The 17,784-nt window shown below is 42.3% G+C and overlaps 1 protein-coding gene across 5 annotated transcripts in view; it reads left to right on the top strand.

Moving 5' to 3' along the window:
* MTTP (microsomal triglyceride transfer protein) overlaps positions 1-17,784 on the top strand; it is a 137,910-nt gene that overhangs the window by 15,460 nt on the left and 104,666 nt on the right. Inside the window, exon 1 of one of the 5 annotated variants that reach the window (XM_056566916.1) lies at positions 10,925-11,061. The exons of the other annotated variants lie outside the window; for them this stretch is intronic. Coding sequence (XP_056422891.1) covers positions 10,998-11,061 — 64 coding nt within the window. The 5' untranslated portion in view covers positions 10,925-10,997. Of the gene's footprint in view, positions 1-10,924; positions 11,062-17,784 lie in introns of those variants that run through there. 5 annotated transcript variants of the gene reach the window in all.

Here is a 17,784-nt window from a genome sequence, read left to right as displayed (position 1 = left end):
CAGATATATATCAGTAGACTATGTGAGGGATATATTTATATGGGGTATATTTGCATTTTATATATATATATATATATATATATATATATATATATATGTGTGTGTGTGTATATATATATATCAGCAGACAATGTGAGGTATATATTTATATGGGTTATATACTCGTATGTATCAGTAGATAGTGGAAGGTAAATATGTATATGGGCTTTCTACTCCTAAATATCAGTAGACAATGTGAGGTATATATTTATATGGGGTATAGTTTCATATATATATATATATATATATATATATATATATATATATATATGTGTATGTGTGTGTGTGTATATATATATATATATTTGTGTGTGTATATATATATATATATATATATATATATATATATCTCTATCAGCAGATAATGTGAGGTATATATTTATACGGGGTATAGTTTCATATTTATATATGGCATATACCCTTGGAAAGCTAGGAAATGGTATGGCCATATGCTGTGGAAATGCGTTCTCACAGCAGCAAATCCACACCAAATATACAGATTATGCTCTGAATATACTAATATTTTGAATGGTCATTGTCGTTTAAAACAAGTTGTCTTTTTTTTCAGTAGGCTTAAAGGGGAAATTTAGCAAAAAATATATATTTTTGCTATATATCTGATAAAATTTAAAAAAGCCTGTTCGTATGTTGTTCATGAAGGGGTTACTGAAAACACAGATCACTAAAGTTTGCAAAAAGCACAAATAAAAAATGTTTTAGGTTTTCGGTGTGTATGAATATGTGTGTTAAGAATATGAAAATTTCATCCACTTTGCTGCTACTGTAAATTTTGTGTGCAAAATCTGCAGCCAATGTGCTGTGTGAGGATGTACCCTAATAGGATACAGTATAAAACTCTTGGCTCAATTCTAAACATGACCACTAGATGGAGATATCATTTAAGAAACACATGACTTTGCTCTTGATTAGTTTTCTAATGACTGATCTTAATGGAATATTGTATAGTTGTTTCTGATTGCTGGGAACCCTATTGCTGAGACCGGGAGGCCATTTTTCATGTTCTCCAAACTTGGGGCAAGAGTGTAGCAGCCAGTTTTCTTTGAAGGTTATGGGAATTTGCAAAGATAGCTGTAGCTACAGGAGTCACAGCAGTCGCAGTTGTGACTGGACCTGGGAACCCCTCATACCACATCTGTCAGTGTAGTAAATGTATTAACTGGGGCCTGTGTAGTTTCCATTTGATAAGACCCCATCAACTCCTCATAGGTTTTCACATGGAATTGTTTATTTAATAGGCTGAGTATAGGGAAATCTAGCCATGAAAGAGGGTGGATCCATGGTGCTTTTGTAGTCTACTGATTAAGTATTCTTGGTCTGTTTGTGTGTTATCTCCAATAGAGTCTGCTTAGGCTACAAAAGAAAGGTCAGTCTAGAGGTAGCTAGGGAGGAGAAAGGCTATGTTCACATGCTTGAAAAATTTCCGTGAGTACATTCCACCAACAGCAGAGCGGCAGAAGAACATGTTGGCGCTAGGACTGGCACTGTCTCATAGATGGCCATGCATTTCTGTGTGGACTCCGCAGAAACAATAGACATGACTATTCTTTCTGTGGACACGGAAATTCTGCCATGTGAACAGTGCAGCAGAATCATATTGAAATCAATGGGACCTTGCTGCTGTGGAATGTCCGTGCGGAAATTCCATCATATAAACATAGATAGCATCAGTGGTTTAGAGCTCAAATCTAGCGGAAATTGTAGCAGGGTCTACTTGGGATCTGTGATAGAAACCACCTCATAGCTGAAGCAGAGATTTGGATGGCTAATGTATGCCCTGGACATCTCTGTCTTGAAATGCAGCAGACTGAGCAGGATCATTAGAATAAGGGGATGTATAGTTGAAGCTGGTCAAAACACAACCTTGGTTGGTGAAGACTATCCATGTGGAGGCCTCTGTGAAGTAACACAGTCCTGTGGTGTGGCGTCTGCATGTAAAGACTCATGGCAGTTGGCAGGACACTCTGGAGGTAGTGGATCTGCTGGACCTGTGTGGCAGATGGGGTGGGCCTTGCCAGGGAGCGGAGTCTAAGGTGCCGCTAGTTTTCACCAGAGCCTGTTGCAAAGCGGGATGGTCTTGCTGCAGCAGGCGGCACCTAGGTCGCTATCCCTGACACGACTTGACCACACAGGCAGCTGAGGAGAAGCAAGGTACAGGAGGTGTTTGGCAAGTCATGGTCTGGATAGCAGGAGGTCAGGGCTGGTGGCACAGGAGCGAAGTCAGGAACGTAGCAGAAGGTCTATAGGCAGGCGGCAAGGAGCAAGGTCAGGTCACGGAACAATGGGGTCTGGAACACGGCAAGGCAAGACTACCAAACGCGTTCACTTGGCACTAGGGCAACAAAGATCCAGCAGGGGTATGTGGGAGGTGCAGGTACTTATAACAGGTGCAGGTGTAAAACATAATTACGCCGCACTGGCCTTTTAAATCTTAGAGCTCTGGCGCACGCGCACCCTAGGAGGTGGGGGAGCTGCGAGACCAGAGAAGGAAGCAGCAGAGAGCAAAGGTGAGTGACCAGCTGGGATTTGCATGTGGGCTCTAGGGACCTAGGTAGCGAGGACCAAATTTGTAGCTGGGAATCTTGAACCGAATGTATTTGGAGGAAAGCCAATCCTTGTCACCGAGAGAGAGAGAAGGACGGAGGAGGTCTTCTTCTCTTATCAGCCTTGGCAGAAGCATAGATTTGAACAGATATGATCAAACGAGGAGAGATAGTATTCACACCTAGGGACGCCTCTCTGACGTGTCCTAGGTGCGAGCCTTTGGCGGACGCTGTGGACGTTTAGAAAAGTCTTTGAGAAAGTGCTTCCGACTGGCACAATATAGGCACAAATTCTCATCGGCATCTTTCCAGCTGCGTTAAGCGAGAACGGTCCACTTGCATAACCTCTTCGGCAAGAGGCAAAGAAACACTGTAGAGGTGGACGTTGGAACACAGGAGCCAAGCGAGGAAATCACTGTGTTTGTACAGGTTCTCTATCCATACAAAGTTTATCCTGCCTCTCGGCAAAACACACATCAATACGTGTGGCTAAATGGATTAGTTCACACAGGGTAGATGGAGGATCTCGTGCAGCGAGAGCATCCTTAATTCTGCTGGACAGTCCTTTTTTAAATGTAGCACACAGGCTGCTGAGGAGAAGCGAGGTACAGGAGGGATTTGGCAAGTGGTGGTCTTGATAGCAGGAGGTCAGGGCTGGCGGCACAGGAGTGAAGTCAGGAACGTAGCAGAAGGTCTATAGGCAAGGCGCAAGGTCAGGTCACGGAAAAATGGGGTCTGGAACATGGCAAGGCAAGACTAGTAAACACTTTAACTTGGCACTAGGGCAGCAAAGTTCCGGCAGGGGTATGTGGGAGATGCAGGTACTTATAACAGAGGTGCAAGTGTAACACATAATTATGGGCACACTGGCTCTTTAAATCTTAGAGCTCCGGCACGCGCGCCCTAGGAGGCAGGGGCACGCGCGCCAGAGTTGCGAGACCAGAGAAGGAAGCAGCAGAGCGGAGGTGAGTGACGGGCTGGGATTCGCATGCGGGCGTGTCCCGCAATGTGAATCCCAGCCCCGCCGGCTGGGGAAGAGAGGGCAGGGAAGCGCTCATGGCCAGTGTGTCTGGCCGGAGCGCAGGATGTGACACTGCAGAGTTAAGGGACATGAGAGTAGCATACTCATTTATGTGAAAAGGAACCTGTCACATTAAAAAAGTAGTCTAAATCTGGAGGCATCATGTTATAGAACAGGAGGAGCTGATCACACTGATATATAGTTTTGTGGGAAAAGAAAAATTCCAGGATAACTAATAATTCCAGGATAATTATAACATGGAGTGGACCCATCGGGTGACACCACCAAGTGGGAACTCATCTCGTAATGGTATCACCCCAGCAACGCTAGAATGGTAGAGCGACAGCTGTCAGCTCTGGCTCCACTATTCTCTCTCACATGCTGTAAGCACTTCATTCTTGCAGCGTGTGGGCCACAGGGATGTGATCCCCGGCAGGCTGGCGTGATGATGTGACGTCATCACACCTTCCCAAAGTTCCCGACCTTGCGGCTCACATGCTGCAAAAAATGAAGAGAGGGAGAGACCTGTTTGTGGGAACGTGGATTAGGTGAGTATAATTGTAAAAAAATTTTACTATGTTTGTATGTGAGGGGAACTTGGGGAATTTTAAGTGAGGGGCACTGGGGCATTATAAGTGAGCGGCACAGGGGCATTATAAGTGAGCTGCACAGGGGCATTATATATGAGAGGCACAGGGGCATTATATGTGAGGGACACAAGGGCATTATATGTGAGGGGCACATGACGGGGGATTGTATGTGAGGGGGAACTGGGGCATTATATGTGAGGGGCACTGGGGCATTATGTGAGGGGAACATGACAGGGAGCATTATATGTGAGGTGCACATGATGGGGCATTATATGTGAGGGGCACAAGACAAGGGACATTATATATGAGAAGCACAGGACGGGCCATTATTATTATGTGGTGGGAACAGGACGGCATTAATATTATTATGTGAGGGGCACAGGGCGGGGCATAATTATATGTAGGAACACAGAATAGGGGACATTATTATATAGGAGCATAGGACAGGGGACATTATTTTTATGTGGGAGCATAGGACAGGGGCATTATTATTATGTGGGGGCACAAAACGGGGGTATATTATGTGGGGTATAGGATAGGGGGCATTTCAGAGGTATGGTGCAAGTTTCATAGGATTTTCTGGGGTGATATGGTTTTTATGAGCCACAATATGTTGCGGTATTATATTTATAGGGTGCACTTTACAGCAAGGTTTTATTCAGAGGGCACATTGTGTGGTAGTATTATATTCATAGTGTACAGTGTGTGGTAGTATTCTATTCAGAGGGTACAGTGTGTGGTAGTATTATATTCGAAAGCGCAGTGTACGGTAGTATTGTATTTAAAGGGTATAGTGTGGGGCAGTATTATATTCAGAGAGTGCATTGTGTGTTGGTATTATATTCAGAAAGCCCAGTGTGTGTCGGTATTATATTCAGAGGGTACAGTGTGTGGTAGTATTATATTGAGAGGACACGATGTGTGGTTCAGGTTTATAATCAGAGAGTACAGTGAGGGGCAGGTTAATAATCAGAGGGTACAGTGTGTGGTAGTATTATATTCAGAGGGTACAGTGTATGGCAGGTTTATATTCAGAGGATACACACACTGTACGTGTGTGGTAGTATTATATTCAGAGGGTACAGTGTGTGATAGTATTATATTCAGAGGGTACAGTGTGTGGCAGGTTTATATTCAGAGAGCACAGTGTGTAGTTGTATTATATTCAGAGGGTACAGTGTGTAGTAGTATTTTCAAAGGGTACAGTGTGTGGCGGATTTATATTCTGAGGGTGTAGTGTGTGTCAGTATTATATTCAGAGGGTGTAGTGTGTATCAGTATTATATTCAGAGGGTACAGTGTGTGGCAGGTTTATATTCAGGCTACAGTGTATGGTATTATATTCAAAGGTACAGTGTGTGGTAGCATTATATTCAGAGGGTTCAGTGTGTAGCAGGTTTATATTCAGAGAGCACAGTGTGTAGTAGTATTATATTCAGAGGGTACAATGTGTGGCAGATTTATATTCAGAGGGTGTAGTGTATGTCAGTATAATATTCAGAGGGTGTAGTGTGTGTCAGTATTATATTCAGAGGGTACAGTGTGTGGCAGGTTTATATTCAGAGGGTACAGTGTGTGGTAGTATTATATTCAGAGGTACAGTGTGTGGTAGTATTATATTCAGAGGGTACAGTGTGTGGCAGGTTTTATTCAGAGAGCACAGTGTGTAGTAGTATTATATTCAGAAGGTACAGTGTGTTGCAGATTAATATTCACAGGGTGTAGTGTGTCAATATTATATTCAGAGGGTACAGTGTGTGGCAGATTTATATTCAGAGGGTACAGTGTGTGGTAGTATTATATTCAGAGCTACAGTGTGTGGTAGTATTATATTCAGAGGGTACAGTTTGTGGCAGGTTTATATTCAGAGAGCACAGTCTGTAGTAGTAGCAGTATTATATTCAGAGGGTACAGTGTGTAGTAGTATTATATTCAGAGGGTACAGTGTGTGGCAGGTTTATATTCAGAGGGTACAGTGTGGGGTAGTATATTCAGAGGGTACAGTGTTTGTCAGGTTTATATTCAGAGGGTCTGATGTGTGTCAGTATTATATTCAGAGATTACAGTGTGCGGCAGGTTTATATTCAGAGGATACAGTGTGTGGTTAGTATTATATTCAGGGGTACAGTGTGTGGCAGATTTATATTCAGAGGGTGTAGTGGGTCAGTATTATATTTAGAGTATACAGTATGTGGCAGATTTATATTCAGAGAGTACAGTGTGTGGAAGGTTTATATTCAAAGAGCACATTGTATAGTAGTATTATATGTAGAGGATAAAGTGTCCAGCAGGTTTATAATAATTATTGTTTTCATATAGAGGATTAGAATTGACATAGTGAGGAGCCATCTGGGCGTCACGTTCTGCAGAGAGAAGATTTAGCTGGAACAAGTCATGGCGGTGTGTTCCATCTGAATTAAATTAGGAAAGACTAAAGAGAAGACGTCACCTGTAGTCACTGATATCATTGTGTATCCTCCTCACTATAGAGAAGATGTCACCTGTAGTCACTGACATCATTGTGTATGCTGCCTGACTGTCCCATCAGAGCTGGAGTTATGTGTAAGTTCTGCAGTTATGATGAGTGAAACAACTCCCAGCATACCCCTTACCACTGCTTAGGTCATACTGGGAGCTGTAGTTTTAACCCCTTAACGAAGCTGGACGTAAATGTACGTTCTGGTGAGCTGGTACTTAACCCACCAGGACGTACATTTACGTCCTATACATAACCGCGAGCAGCCAGGGACCCACCGCCATTAACCCCTCAGATGCCATGATCAATACAGATCACGGCATCTGCAGCATTGCGGTCACTAAAATGGATGATCGGATCGCCTGAAACGCTGCCGCGACGATCCGATCATCCAGAACGGCAGACGGAGGTCCCCTCACCTGCCTCCGCTGCCTTCCACGGGTCTTCTGCTCTGGACTGCGATCGAGCAGACCAGAGCAGAAGAAGACCGATAATACTGATCAGTGCTATGTCCTATGCATAGCACTGAACAGTATTAGCAATCGAATGATTGCTATAAATAGTCCCCTATGGGGACTATGAAAGTGTAAAAAAAAAAAAAGTAGAAAAAAAAATTTGAAAAACGTCAATTGTCCCATTTTCCCTATTTCACCCCCAAAAAGTGAAAAAATAATATTTTATATACATATTTGGTATCCCTGCATGCATAAATATCCAAACTATTAAAATAAAATGTTATTGATACCGTACGGTGAACGGTGTTAACGTAAAAAAAAAAAATAGCTGCTTTTTTTTATAACATTGAAATTTTTTTATAAAAAATGTATTAAAAGTTTTATATAAGCAAATATGGTATCAATAAAAAGTACAGATCACGGTGCAAAAAATGAGCCCTCATACCGCCGCTTATACGGAAAAATTAAAAAGTTATAGGTCAAAATAGGTGGATTTTAAACCTACTAATTTGGTTAAACAGTTTGCGAATTTTTTTTAAGCGCAACAATAATAGAAAAGTATATTATCATGGGTATCATTTTAATCGTATTGACCCAAAGAATGAAGAACACATGGCATTTTTACTGTAAATTGTACGGCATGAAAACAAAACCTTCCAAAATTTGGAAAATTGCGGTTTTCATTTTAATTTCCCCACACAAATAGTATTTTTTTGGTTGCGCCATACATTTTATGGTAAAGTGAGTGATGGCATTACAACAGACAACTGGTCGTGCAAAAAACAAGCCCTCATACTAGTCTGTGGATGAAATGATAAAAGAGTTATGATATTTGAAGGCGAGGAGGAAAAAACGAAAACGTAAAAATTTAATTGTCTGAGTCCTTAAAGGTCCTTAAAGGGTACTCCTGCGCTTAGACGTTTTATCCCCTGCACGCAGCACCCCAGTTAAAGTCAGTCCCCGGAGCATGTTCCCTCCTGGTCTGATTATCGGCGACCACGGGGCCGGCGGCGTGTGACGTCACGCCTCCGCCCCCGTGTGACATCACGCTCCGCCCCTCAATGCAAGCCTATGGGAGGGGGCGTGACAGCTTGACCCATTTTTGGAAAAATACCCCCAAAGGTCTTATCAGTTTTTTTGTTTTTTTAATGAAACATTTTTTTGGGCAATTTAATGGTTTTATGGTGTTAAAATTTGCAATGTACTCTGGACTTGGTACATTGGGGTCCAATTATGGAAAATTAAAATGAGAAGGAAAAATTTTGTACTGCATGGAAGTGTAATACTCCCTGAAGCAGTTTTTAATGCAGAGGCCCGGCTGATTGGGGCAAGTGTCACATTGAGTGGTGGTATCCTTCCGTATTCCCCTCTTGTGACACACTCTGCATCTTTTCTGGGATCGTCCCTTCTTTCCAGTGTGAGGGACTTCACCTGGAAAGTGTTGGCCTGGGACGATCCTGGCACCTATAACTCCAGTTCCTTCGGAACTCCGGCCTGCTCTTTCCCGGTCGCCAAAGATCAGGACCTTTAGGACTTCTTCTTGGAACTGGAGGAATGTCCCTGTGTTGCCAGCGTACTGGGACAGCACAAAAGAGTTGTACATGGCAACCTGTACCATTTAGACCCCAACTTTGTTGTACCATGCCCGTGTTTTCCGCATGGCCATGTATGGCTTGAGGACTTGATCAGAAAGCTCAACTCCCCCCATATACCGATTGTAGTCAAGAATACAATCGGGCTTGAGGACCGGTGTTGTGATACCTCGCACAGGGACAAGGGGGCGGCCGTTACCATGAATAGTGGTCAGCATAAGGACATCCCTCTTATCCTTATACTTGACCAGCAACAGGTTTTCATGGGTATGCCCTTGGGCATAGGTGTCTGGATCAAATTTAGAGGGAGGCCTCTCTGGTTTTTCCGCACAGTCTCATAAGCGGACATGGATCTGGCGGCAAGGGATGTGAACAGAGGCATGCTGGTATAAAAGTTGTCGACATACACATGGTATCCCTTATCCAGCAATGGGTGCACAAGCTCCCAAACGATTTTCCCGCTAACACCCAGAGTGGGGGAACATTCTGGGGGTTCAATAAGGGAATCTCGTCCCTCATACACTCTAAACTTGTAAGTGTACCCGGAGGTACTCTCACAAAGTTTATAGAGCTTCACGCCATACCGCGCCTGCTTCGAGGGAATATACTGGCAGAACATGAGTCTCCCCTTAAAACCGATCAGAGACTCGTCTACCAAGAGCTCCCTGAGTGGTATGTAGGCCTCCAAAAAATTGGCCCCAAAGTGATCGATGACAGGCCTCACTTTGTAAAGCCAGTTATAGGTGGGATCACTTCGGGGTGGACATGCTTCGTTATCTGCATAATGAAGGCATTTCCGAATGGCCTCGAACCGCTTCCGTGTCATGGCCATATTGTAAAGCGGGGTCTTGTTTAGGATGTCCTCGCTCCAAACTGCAGAGGATCCTTGGGGACCTATTAGGACGTCGGGGGGGGGGGATTTTTTTACTTTTTATTTTTACTTTTGACCCTACCTTTCCCTGGGCTGTATTCTTTCCCTGATCTATGGAGGGCTTCTTTTCTTCTGTGGGGGCTCCGATCTCGGCAGAGGGGGGGGGGGTCCCTGGCTTCTTCCAGCAGCTCTGACCGCTGACTGAACTCAGCCAGCCGCGGGAGCTGCGGGAGGATGCTGTTAACCCCTCTCCTGCTGGCTGCTATTGGCCGGACGATCGTCTGGCCAATAGCAGCGATCCTGGGGGGGGGGGGGGGGGAGGTTGGGTGACAAAATCACCACCTCCCCATAGATACAGTGGGTGATTGGGGGTGTGTCTTGCACCCCCGATCACCATGTATCTCCAGATCACCCGTGACCCGCATCACCGGAAAAGACTCAAATCGCAAGTGTGAATTCACTTGCGATTTGCGCCGATCGCCGAAATGACCCCCCTGGGCATTTGCGCGGGGTGGCTGCTGATCGATATCAGCAGTCACCCCGGTCCGATCCCACGCCCGTACATGTACGTCATGGGTCCTTAAGTACCAGGGTCCCATGACGTACCGGTACGACATGTGTCCTGAAGAGGTTAAGGGGTTAAATAATGTAAACTTCTTTAACACTTTCCCATTCTGTGGCAATTGGTATATTTGATTATTATACTGGAATTTTTCACAACGTGCTACACCAGTGGTGTCTGTCACAACAGGCCAAAAACTTACTTTGGGGGGGTATGGGCTGACACCATTTTCTACCACATCGGGTGACACCAACCCTAGCAACGCCACTGACGTTTCGGTGATTGGCTTGTAGTTCTTATATGTTATCCTGTACATGATCAGCTGCATACATCAGGTCCTGTTTGGTTCAACAACTCATTCAATTCAAGAACTTTTTGAACTTTATATATTTTAATGATATAATACTGCTCCGTAATGTAGTAAAATAGTCCATCGCTATTTAGGAGTTCTAGTAATGTTCCCTTCAAGTAAAACTATGTTTCAGTACACGTATTTGTCCAGCACTTAGTAGGTATCGTCCTCATTATTGCTGCCCATCTCAACGACTATATATGTTTACCATCCATGTTTTTGTAAGACAATGCAAGGAGGACTCGCAGTTTCAATAATGAGGTTACTAGAATGGGCTCCAGAATAATCATTAACTTAAAGACCTTTAGTCAACAAAACTAACACATGGAGTTTGGATTCTGACCTTTACTACATCTAGATAAACATTGTTCTTCAGCCTCAATCGTTCCTTACCTAGTCTTAATCTTTTCCCGTAGCAGCTGGGTACTGATCCCTAGTAAATGAACTAAAGCTGCATTTGGAGCAAGAGAGCAGAATCATGATATCGCTCAGCTTGTTATTTTTACTTTGTATATTTTCCACATTTTCTGCTTCTATTAAAGGTAAGCACACGTTTACACAATTTCAAAGTGAGACCCTATCTCAGGATTGTTTTTACCCAAGTTGTGTTCCTTATATAGGACAGGCAGAGTGTAATAGTAAGCTCTCACAAGGCATATAATGTGTCATATTCTATATTTATATGGGCATACATTACAGAAAATAGTTTGGTGTAATATTGTATAGCATTCCTGTCTATGACGTGGTAATGGAAGCCTTGCTGTTGTTTATCCATAGATAAACTTAATATGTTACTGCGATATATATTTCTTATATTTTAAGGGTAATTTTGCAAACAACGGTACTTTGTAATGACGGCCTTCATTTTTCCCATAAAATATACTACAAAACAGGAAAATAATCTATTTGTTGGTGACATTGAAAAACAAATTTTTCAAAGGCTTCTTTTTTACGGTGTTAACCATGCGGTCAAACAACATGCCATATAAAAAAAAGACTATTTTTAAAACTGCCCTGTTCTGACCGCCTATTACTGTCTATGGAGCCATGATGGGGTTTTTGCACCATAATCTGGAGCTTTTATTTATACAAATTTAGAGTGTTTTGGTTATTTTTTTGATTTTTTTTTTTATTGAGATGTGACACAATTCCAAAATTTGTAATACATTTTTTTTTTACTTTTACTTTTTAAGCTGTTCACCGTGCAGGATCAATATTATTATTATTATTATTATTATAATTTTTTTTAATAATTCAGACAATTTCACATGCAGCAAAATCAAATATGTTTTGTTGTTTATTTATTTATTTTTTAAATTGGAAAAAAAAATTGAATTTTTATTATGGGGTATTCTTTAGTTTTTAGTTTTTTTTTCTTTTAAACAAAATATTTTTTAACTTTATGTAAACAATGTTTTTAGTAGCTGTCACATTGTCATTTAAAGGGGTTAAATGTAATCCAGCAATAGAGATATAATGGGAGATTTATAAAAACCTGTGCGGAGAAAAAGTTGACCAGTTGCCCATAGAAACCAATAAGATCACTTCTTTCATTTTTAAAAAGGCCTCAGAAAAAAAAGCAATCTGGTTGCTATGGGCGACTGGTCAACTTTTTCTCCGCACAAGTTTTCATAAATTTCCCCCACAGAGCTTATTTCTTCCCAAAATGACACCACGTGTCCACAGGTTGTGTGTGGTATTATAGCTTGGCTCCATTTACTGTCATGGAACTGAGCTGCTAAACCACACCCAACCTAGAGTTTTTTGAAGAAACCAGCTCTGTTTTTCTAATGTTGGATAAACTCTTTAACCCCTTAAGGACCCGGGGTTTTTCCGTTTTTGCATTTTCGTTTTTTCCTCCTTACCTTTAAAAAATCATAACTCTTTCAATTTTGCACCTAAAAATCCATATGATGGCTTATTTTTTGCACCACCAATTCTACTTTATAAGGACGCATGTAGTCATTTTACCAAAAAATGTACAGCGAAATGGGAAAAAAAATTATTGTGAGACAAAATTGTAAAAAAAAACACCATTTTGTAATTTTGGGGGCTTACGTTTCTACGCAGAGGACTTTTCGGTAAAAATGACACCTTCTCTTTATTCTGTAGGTCCAAATGATTAAAATGATACCCTACTTATATAGGTTTGATTTTGTCGCACTTCTGGAAAAAATCATAACTACATGCAGGAAAATTAATACGTTTAAAATTGTCATCTTCTGACCCCTATAACTTTTTTATTCTTCCGCGTTTGGGGCGGTATGAGGGCTCATTTTTTGCATCATGATCTGAAGATTTTAGCGGTACCATTTTTGCATTGATAGGACGTATTTATCACATTTTTTATTCAAATGCACTATTTTGGACATTGGAATTTTTTTTTGCGCATACGCCATTGACCGTGCGGTTTAATTAAAGTTATATTTTTATAGTTCGGACATTTCCGCATGCGGTGATACCACATATGTTTATTTTTATTTACACAGTTTTTTTTTTATGGAAAAAGGGGGGTGATTCAAACTTTTAATAGGGAAGGTGTTAAATGATCTTTATTCCCTTTTCCCCCCCCCCCCTTTTCCCCCCCCAGTGTTATAGCTCCCATAGGGGGCTATAACACTGCACACACTTATATTTTACATTGATCAGTGGTTTCTCATAGGAAACCACTGATCAATGATTCTGCCGCTTGACTGCTCATGCCTGGATCTCAGGCACTGAGCAGTCATTTGGCGATCGGACAGCATAGAGGCAGGTAGGGACCCTCCGGCTGTCCTGTAAGCTGTTCGGGATGCCGTGATTTCGCTGCGGAGATCCCGAACAGCTCCCTGAGGTAACCGGCATTGTTTTACTTTCACTTTAGACGCGGCGTTCAACTTTGAATGCCATGTCTAAAGGGTTAATAGCGTGCAGCACCATGATCAGTGCCGCACTCTATTAGCCACGGATCCCAGCCGTTGTTAGAGGCCAGGCCCGACCCGCTATGACGCGGGGCCACGTTATAGAACGGTAGATGTACCGGTACGTCATGGGTCCTTAAGGGGTTAAAAAGTCAATAGCCAGCAACTGAGATTGCTGAATAGAGTTGACAGACTCTGGGTATATACAGTAATGGCCGTAAATGTTGGTCCCCCTGAAATTTTTCTAGAAAATTGAAGTATTTCTCACAGAAAAGGATTGCAGTAACACGTTTTGCTATACACATGTTTATTCCCTTTGTGTGTATTGGAAATAAACCAAAAAAGGAGGAAAACAAGCAAATTGGACGTAATGTCACACCAAACTCCAAAAATGGTCTGGACAAAATTATTGGCACCCTTTCAAAATTGTAAAAAAATAAGATTGTTTCAAGTATGTGATGCTCCTTTAAACTCACCTGGAGCAAGTAACAGGTGTGGGAAATATAAAATCACACCAGAAAGCAGATAAAAAGGAGAGAAGTTCACTTAGTCTTTGCATTGTGTGTCTGTGTATGCCACACTAAGTATAGACAAAAGAAAGAGGAGAAGAGAACTTTCTGAGGACTTGAGAACCAAAATTGTGGAAAAATATCAATAATCTCAAGGTTACAAGTCCATCTCCAGAGATCTAGATTTGCCTTTGTCCATAGTGCACAACATTATCAAGAAGTTTGGAACCCATGAGCAAGACTACATTTTGCTAAAATGAACTTGAATAAGCCAAAATCCTTCTGGGAAAACATCTTGGACAGATGAGACCAAGATAGAGCTTTTTGGTAAAGCACATCATTCTACTGTTTACTGAAAACGGAATGAGGCCTACAAAGAAAAGAACACAGTACCTACAGTGAAATATGGTGGAGGTTCAATGATGTTTTGGGGTTGTTTTGCTGCCTCTGGCACTGGGTGCCTTGAATGTGTGCAAAGCATCATGAAATCTGAGGATTATATGATCGCACTGTACAGCCCAGTGTCAGAAAGCTGGGTTTGCGTCCGAGATCTTGGGTATTCCAGCAGGACAATGACCCCAAACATACGTCAAAAATCGCTCCAGAAATGGATGGCAACAAAGCGCTGGAGAGTTCTGAAGTGGCAGCAATGAGTCCAGATCTAAATCCCATTGAACATCTGTGAAGAGATCTTAAAATTGCTGATGGGAAAAGGCGCCCTTCCAATAAGCTGCTGCTTCATATACAGCAGTAATCTCAATATTTTTGCTTAGGTCTCATACACATTAACGTTGAAGCTTCCTTCAAGGAGCTCTGTTCGCCGAATCTGTTGTAATGATGAGACATGAGTGGGAAAAAAAAAATACTGGAGGTTGGTTTTTCTTTTGTTTAAGTCAGATCCTGCAAAAAAAAAAAAAAAAAAAAAGAAAGAAAGAAAAAAAAAAAAGAGACATTAGATGGATCCTATTCAAAGTCAAGGGGACCCAGTGGTGTCAGGACTGCCATCAGAAATGTTGCGGCCCCTTACACAGCTCAAGACATAGGCATCCCCCATGGCACACCCCACCCCCTAGGGTACATGCCAACTCCGCCGCCTAGGACCCACCCCCAAATTTTTTGTTTTTTGAGAATTACAAAGATATTAAAAGACAAGTCAGACCCTCATCAGTGATTTTAGTGAATTTTTTTTTGACTAAAGAATATGAAGCCTGCCACCACGACAAGGTAGACTCTTTTGGGCAGAACCCTTCACTACACTAACTACACTACCTTTCCTAATCTGCCTTAGCAATATTCGCCTAGCACACTTAACCAACAAAAACCTTAAGGGTAGGATCACGTGTAACGGATCCGCCGGTGACCCGACTCATAGTGTGCCACCAGCTGTGACCAAAAGCTCCGCCTCCCCAAGCCTGCTTGCAGCTGCAATTTTATCGGTACCATTATTATTTTGATGGGACTTTTTGATCACTTTTTATGAATTTTTTATGGTATATAAAGGGGCCAAAAATATGCAATTCTGGACATTACATATAACTACGCAACGATAACTAATGTTTATTTATATAATTTTATTAGAAAAAAGGGATAGGAGGGTGATTCAAACTTTTATTAGGGAAGGGGCTTATCACAATTAGGAACTTTTTTTCTTACACATTTTTTTACACTATTTTTTAGTTCCCATGGAAGACTATTACATGTGATTTTATGATTGCATACACTGAACAATGCTGTGCTATAGAAGCCTGCCATGACACAGCATTGATTAGTGTTATTAGCGCTCCATAATTTCCTGCATTTACATATCGTGATCAACTTTGATCGCGGCGTCTTAAAGGAAATCTGTCACCAGTATCACCTGCACTAACCTTTCGGTAACAACGTTAACCCCACAGGGACTTAATGAGCTAATAGAAAATGTCCGATAATTAGTCATTGCAGTTTTCGGTCTGGTTCGATATAAGATTGAGGGATTCAATAACTGTACTGAAAATATATTCTAATCCATTTGTTTTGAATTACTCATATGTGCATATACATGTATTATTTATTATATTTTTTGTATGTAGGAATTTTTTTTGCATCTATTAATTTTTATAATACTGTTTTTGATACAATGATTTAATTTTATGTTTCATTAGATATAGAAAAATTTCTTGTAAACCATACATTGGATGACAGTGGGGATTCCGGTTTTACGGATTCTCCACTGCCATTTACCAATGATGGTATTTTTAGGATGGTGTGTTCTTTTATATATTCACTTTTTACATGAAATATATATATATATATATATATATATATTTAATATTTATTATTAGACTCTTATGTTGTAAACCTTGCATTGAGGTGTGACAGAGGCTCCGGTTTTACGGACCCTTGGTTACTATTCACAATGCAGGTAGGAACACAGTTAGGTGTTTGTAATAGTGCATTTCTTACGTGCAGTAATGATATGTAAAGGGTTAAATCTTACCTATTTAAACTAACTGTGTATCCCCTGTTGTCATGCCTGAAGAAGCTGCGCATGCGCAGCGAAACGCGTTGCATTCTGGTCAATAAACTTACCTTAATCTACATACCTGTCTGGTCGTTCAGCACCGAGAACCGGGTTCCTCTGAAGCCAAAAGATCACTTAGGTAGTGCAGGTGACACTGGTGACAATGATACTTACCTTGTCCCGCTCCGTGCAGGGGATCTCCGGTGGGAGTCAGTGGCAGTGGGAGTCAGCAGAGAGCAGCAGCGGCTTGAGGCATGGGCGGAGCTTAGTGACATCACCTCTGCTTGGTCCCGCTGCTAGAGAACAGCAGTGGTGATATCACTAAGCTCTGCCCATGCGCCTAGGCGGGCCGGAGCTGAAGTTAACGGAGGAGATTACCGGAGATCCCCTGCACGGAATGGGACAAGGTAAGTACCGTTGTCATCAGTGTCACCTGCACTACCTGTCTGTACGTGACAGTGACATTGGTGACAGATTTCCTTTAAAGATTAATGCCGGACATTGGCCCCATCATTAATGCTCAGCATTAGCCATTGGTCCTGGTTGTTGACCCACTCAGCTCCTGAGCTTTCTTCAAACTGCGGAAGTGGTTGAAGGGCATAGATTTGTGTCCTTCAGGGGTTATGCATTATAAGCTATATTTTAGTCACTGGTATTGTTTCATATTGTTTGGGAAGACCCCTCTGTTAATAGTTGCCCCCATTATGGAGAGAGGGGCTGACCCAAACTATATGGGGGCAACTATTAAAAGGGGGTACCCAAGTTCAGGTTACCCCCATATAGCTGTTGTAGGCCCCTCTTAAAGAAAGGGTCTACAACTGTATGGGGCAACTTTTGCCCAAAAAAAGCCTACAAAAACTATATGGTGGCAACTTGCCCCATATAGTTGTTGTAGGCCCCTCTCTGCTGATAATTGTTGCCCCTATATAGTTATAGGCCTCAGCCCTTGCCCCCCAGACGGCAGACCTCTGTGCCACCATCCGCTGTCCTCCTCAGGGCAGGCTCTTTCGTCCTTCTGCTGCTTCCTTCTGTAGCCAGCAGACTGCTGCACCCTGCCGCTGGCCTCCTTTTTCAGACCCAGTCACAGCACTACAGTGTTCATGTGACCTTAGGTGTCGGCGTTAGCGTGCAGAGCGCAGCGGACGTACCTCCTGGCGACTACTGCAGCAGTCTTAAAGTGACAGTGGCCGCTAGCCCCGGAGGTACGTGCTGTGCCACTTCAGGTATGTGCTGTGCCGCTGCAGTGACTGACTGAATGACTGACTGACTGTACAGAGTACAGTCAATCAGTCAGTGTGTGATGTGTGGGCCTCAGCGGTCAGTGAGTGACAAACACTCACTGACACTGAAAAAAAA

The sequence above is a fragment of the Hyla sarda genome, chromosome 1 (assembly GCF_029499605.1).
Source record: "Hyla sarda isolate aHylSar1 chromosome 1, aHylSar1.hap1, whole genome shotgun sequence".
Lineage (NCBI taxonomy): Eukaryota > Metazoa > Chordata > Amphibia > Anura > Hylidae > Hyla > Hyla sarda.
The sequence above is the reverse complement of the archived record's forward strand: the minus strand, read 5'-3'. Positions and strand labels throughout refer to the sequence as shown.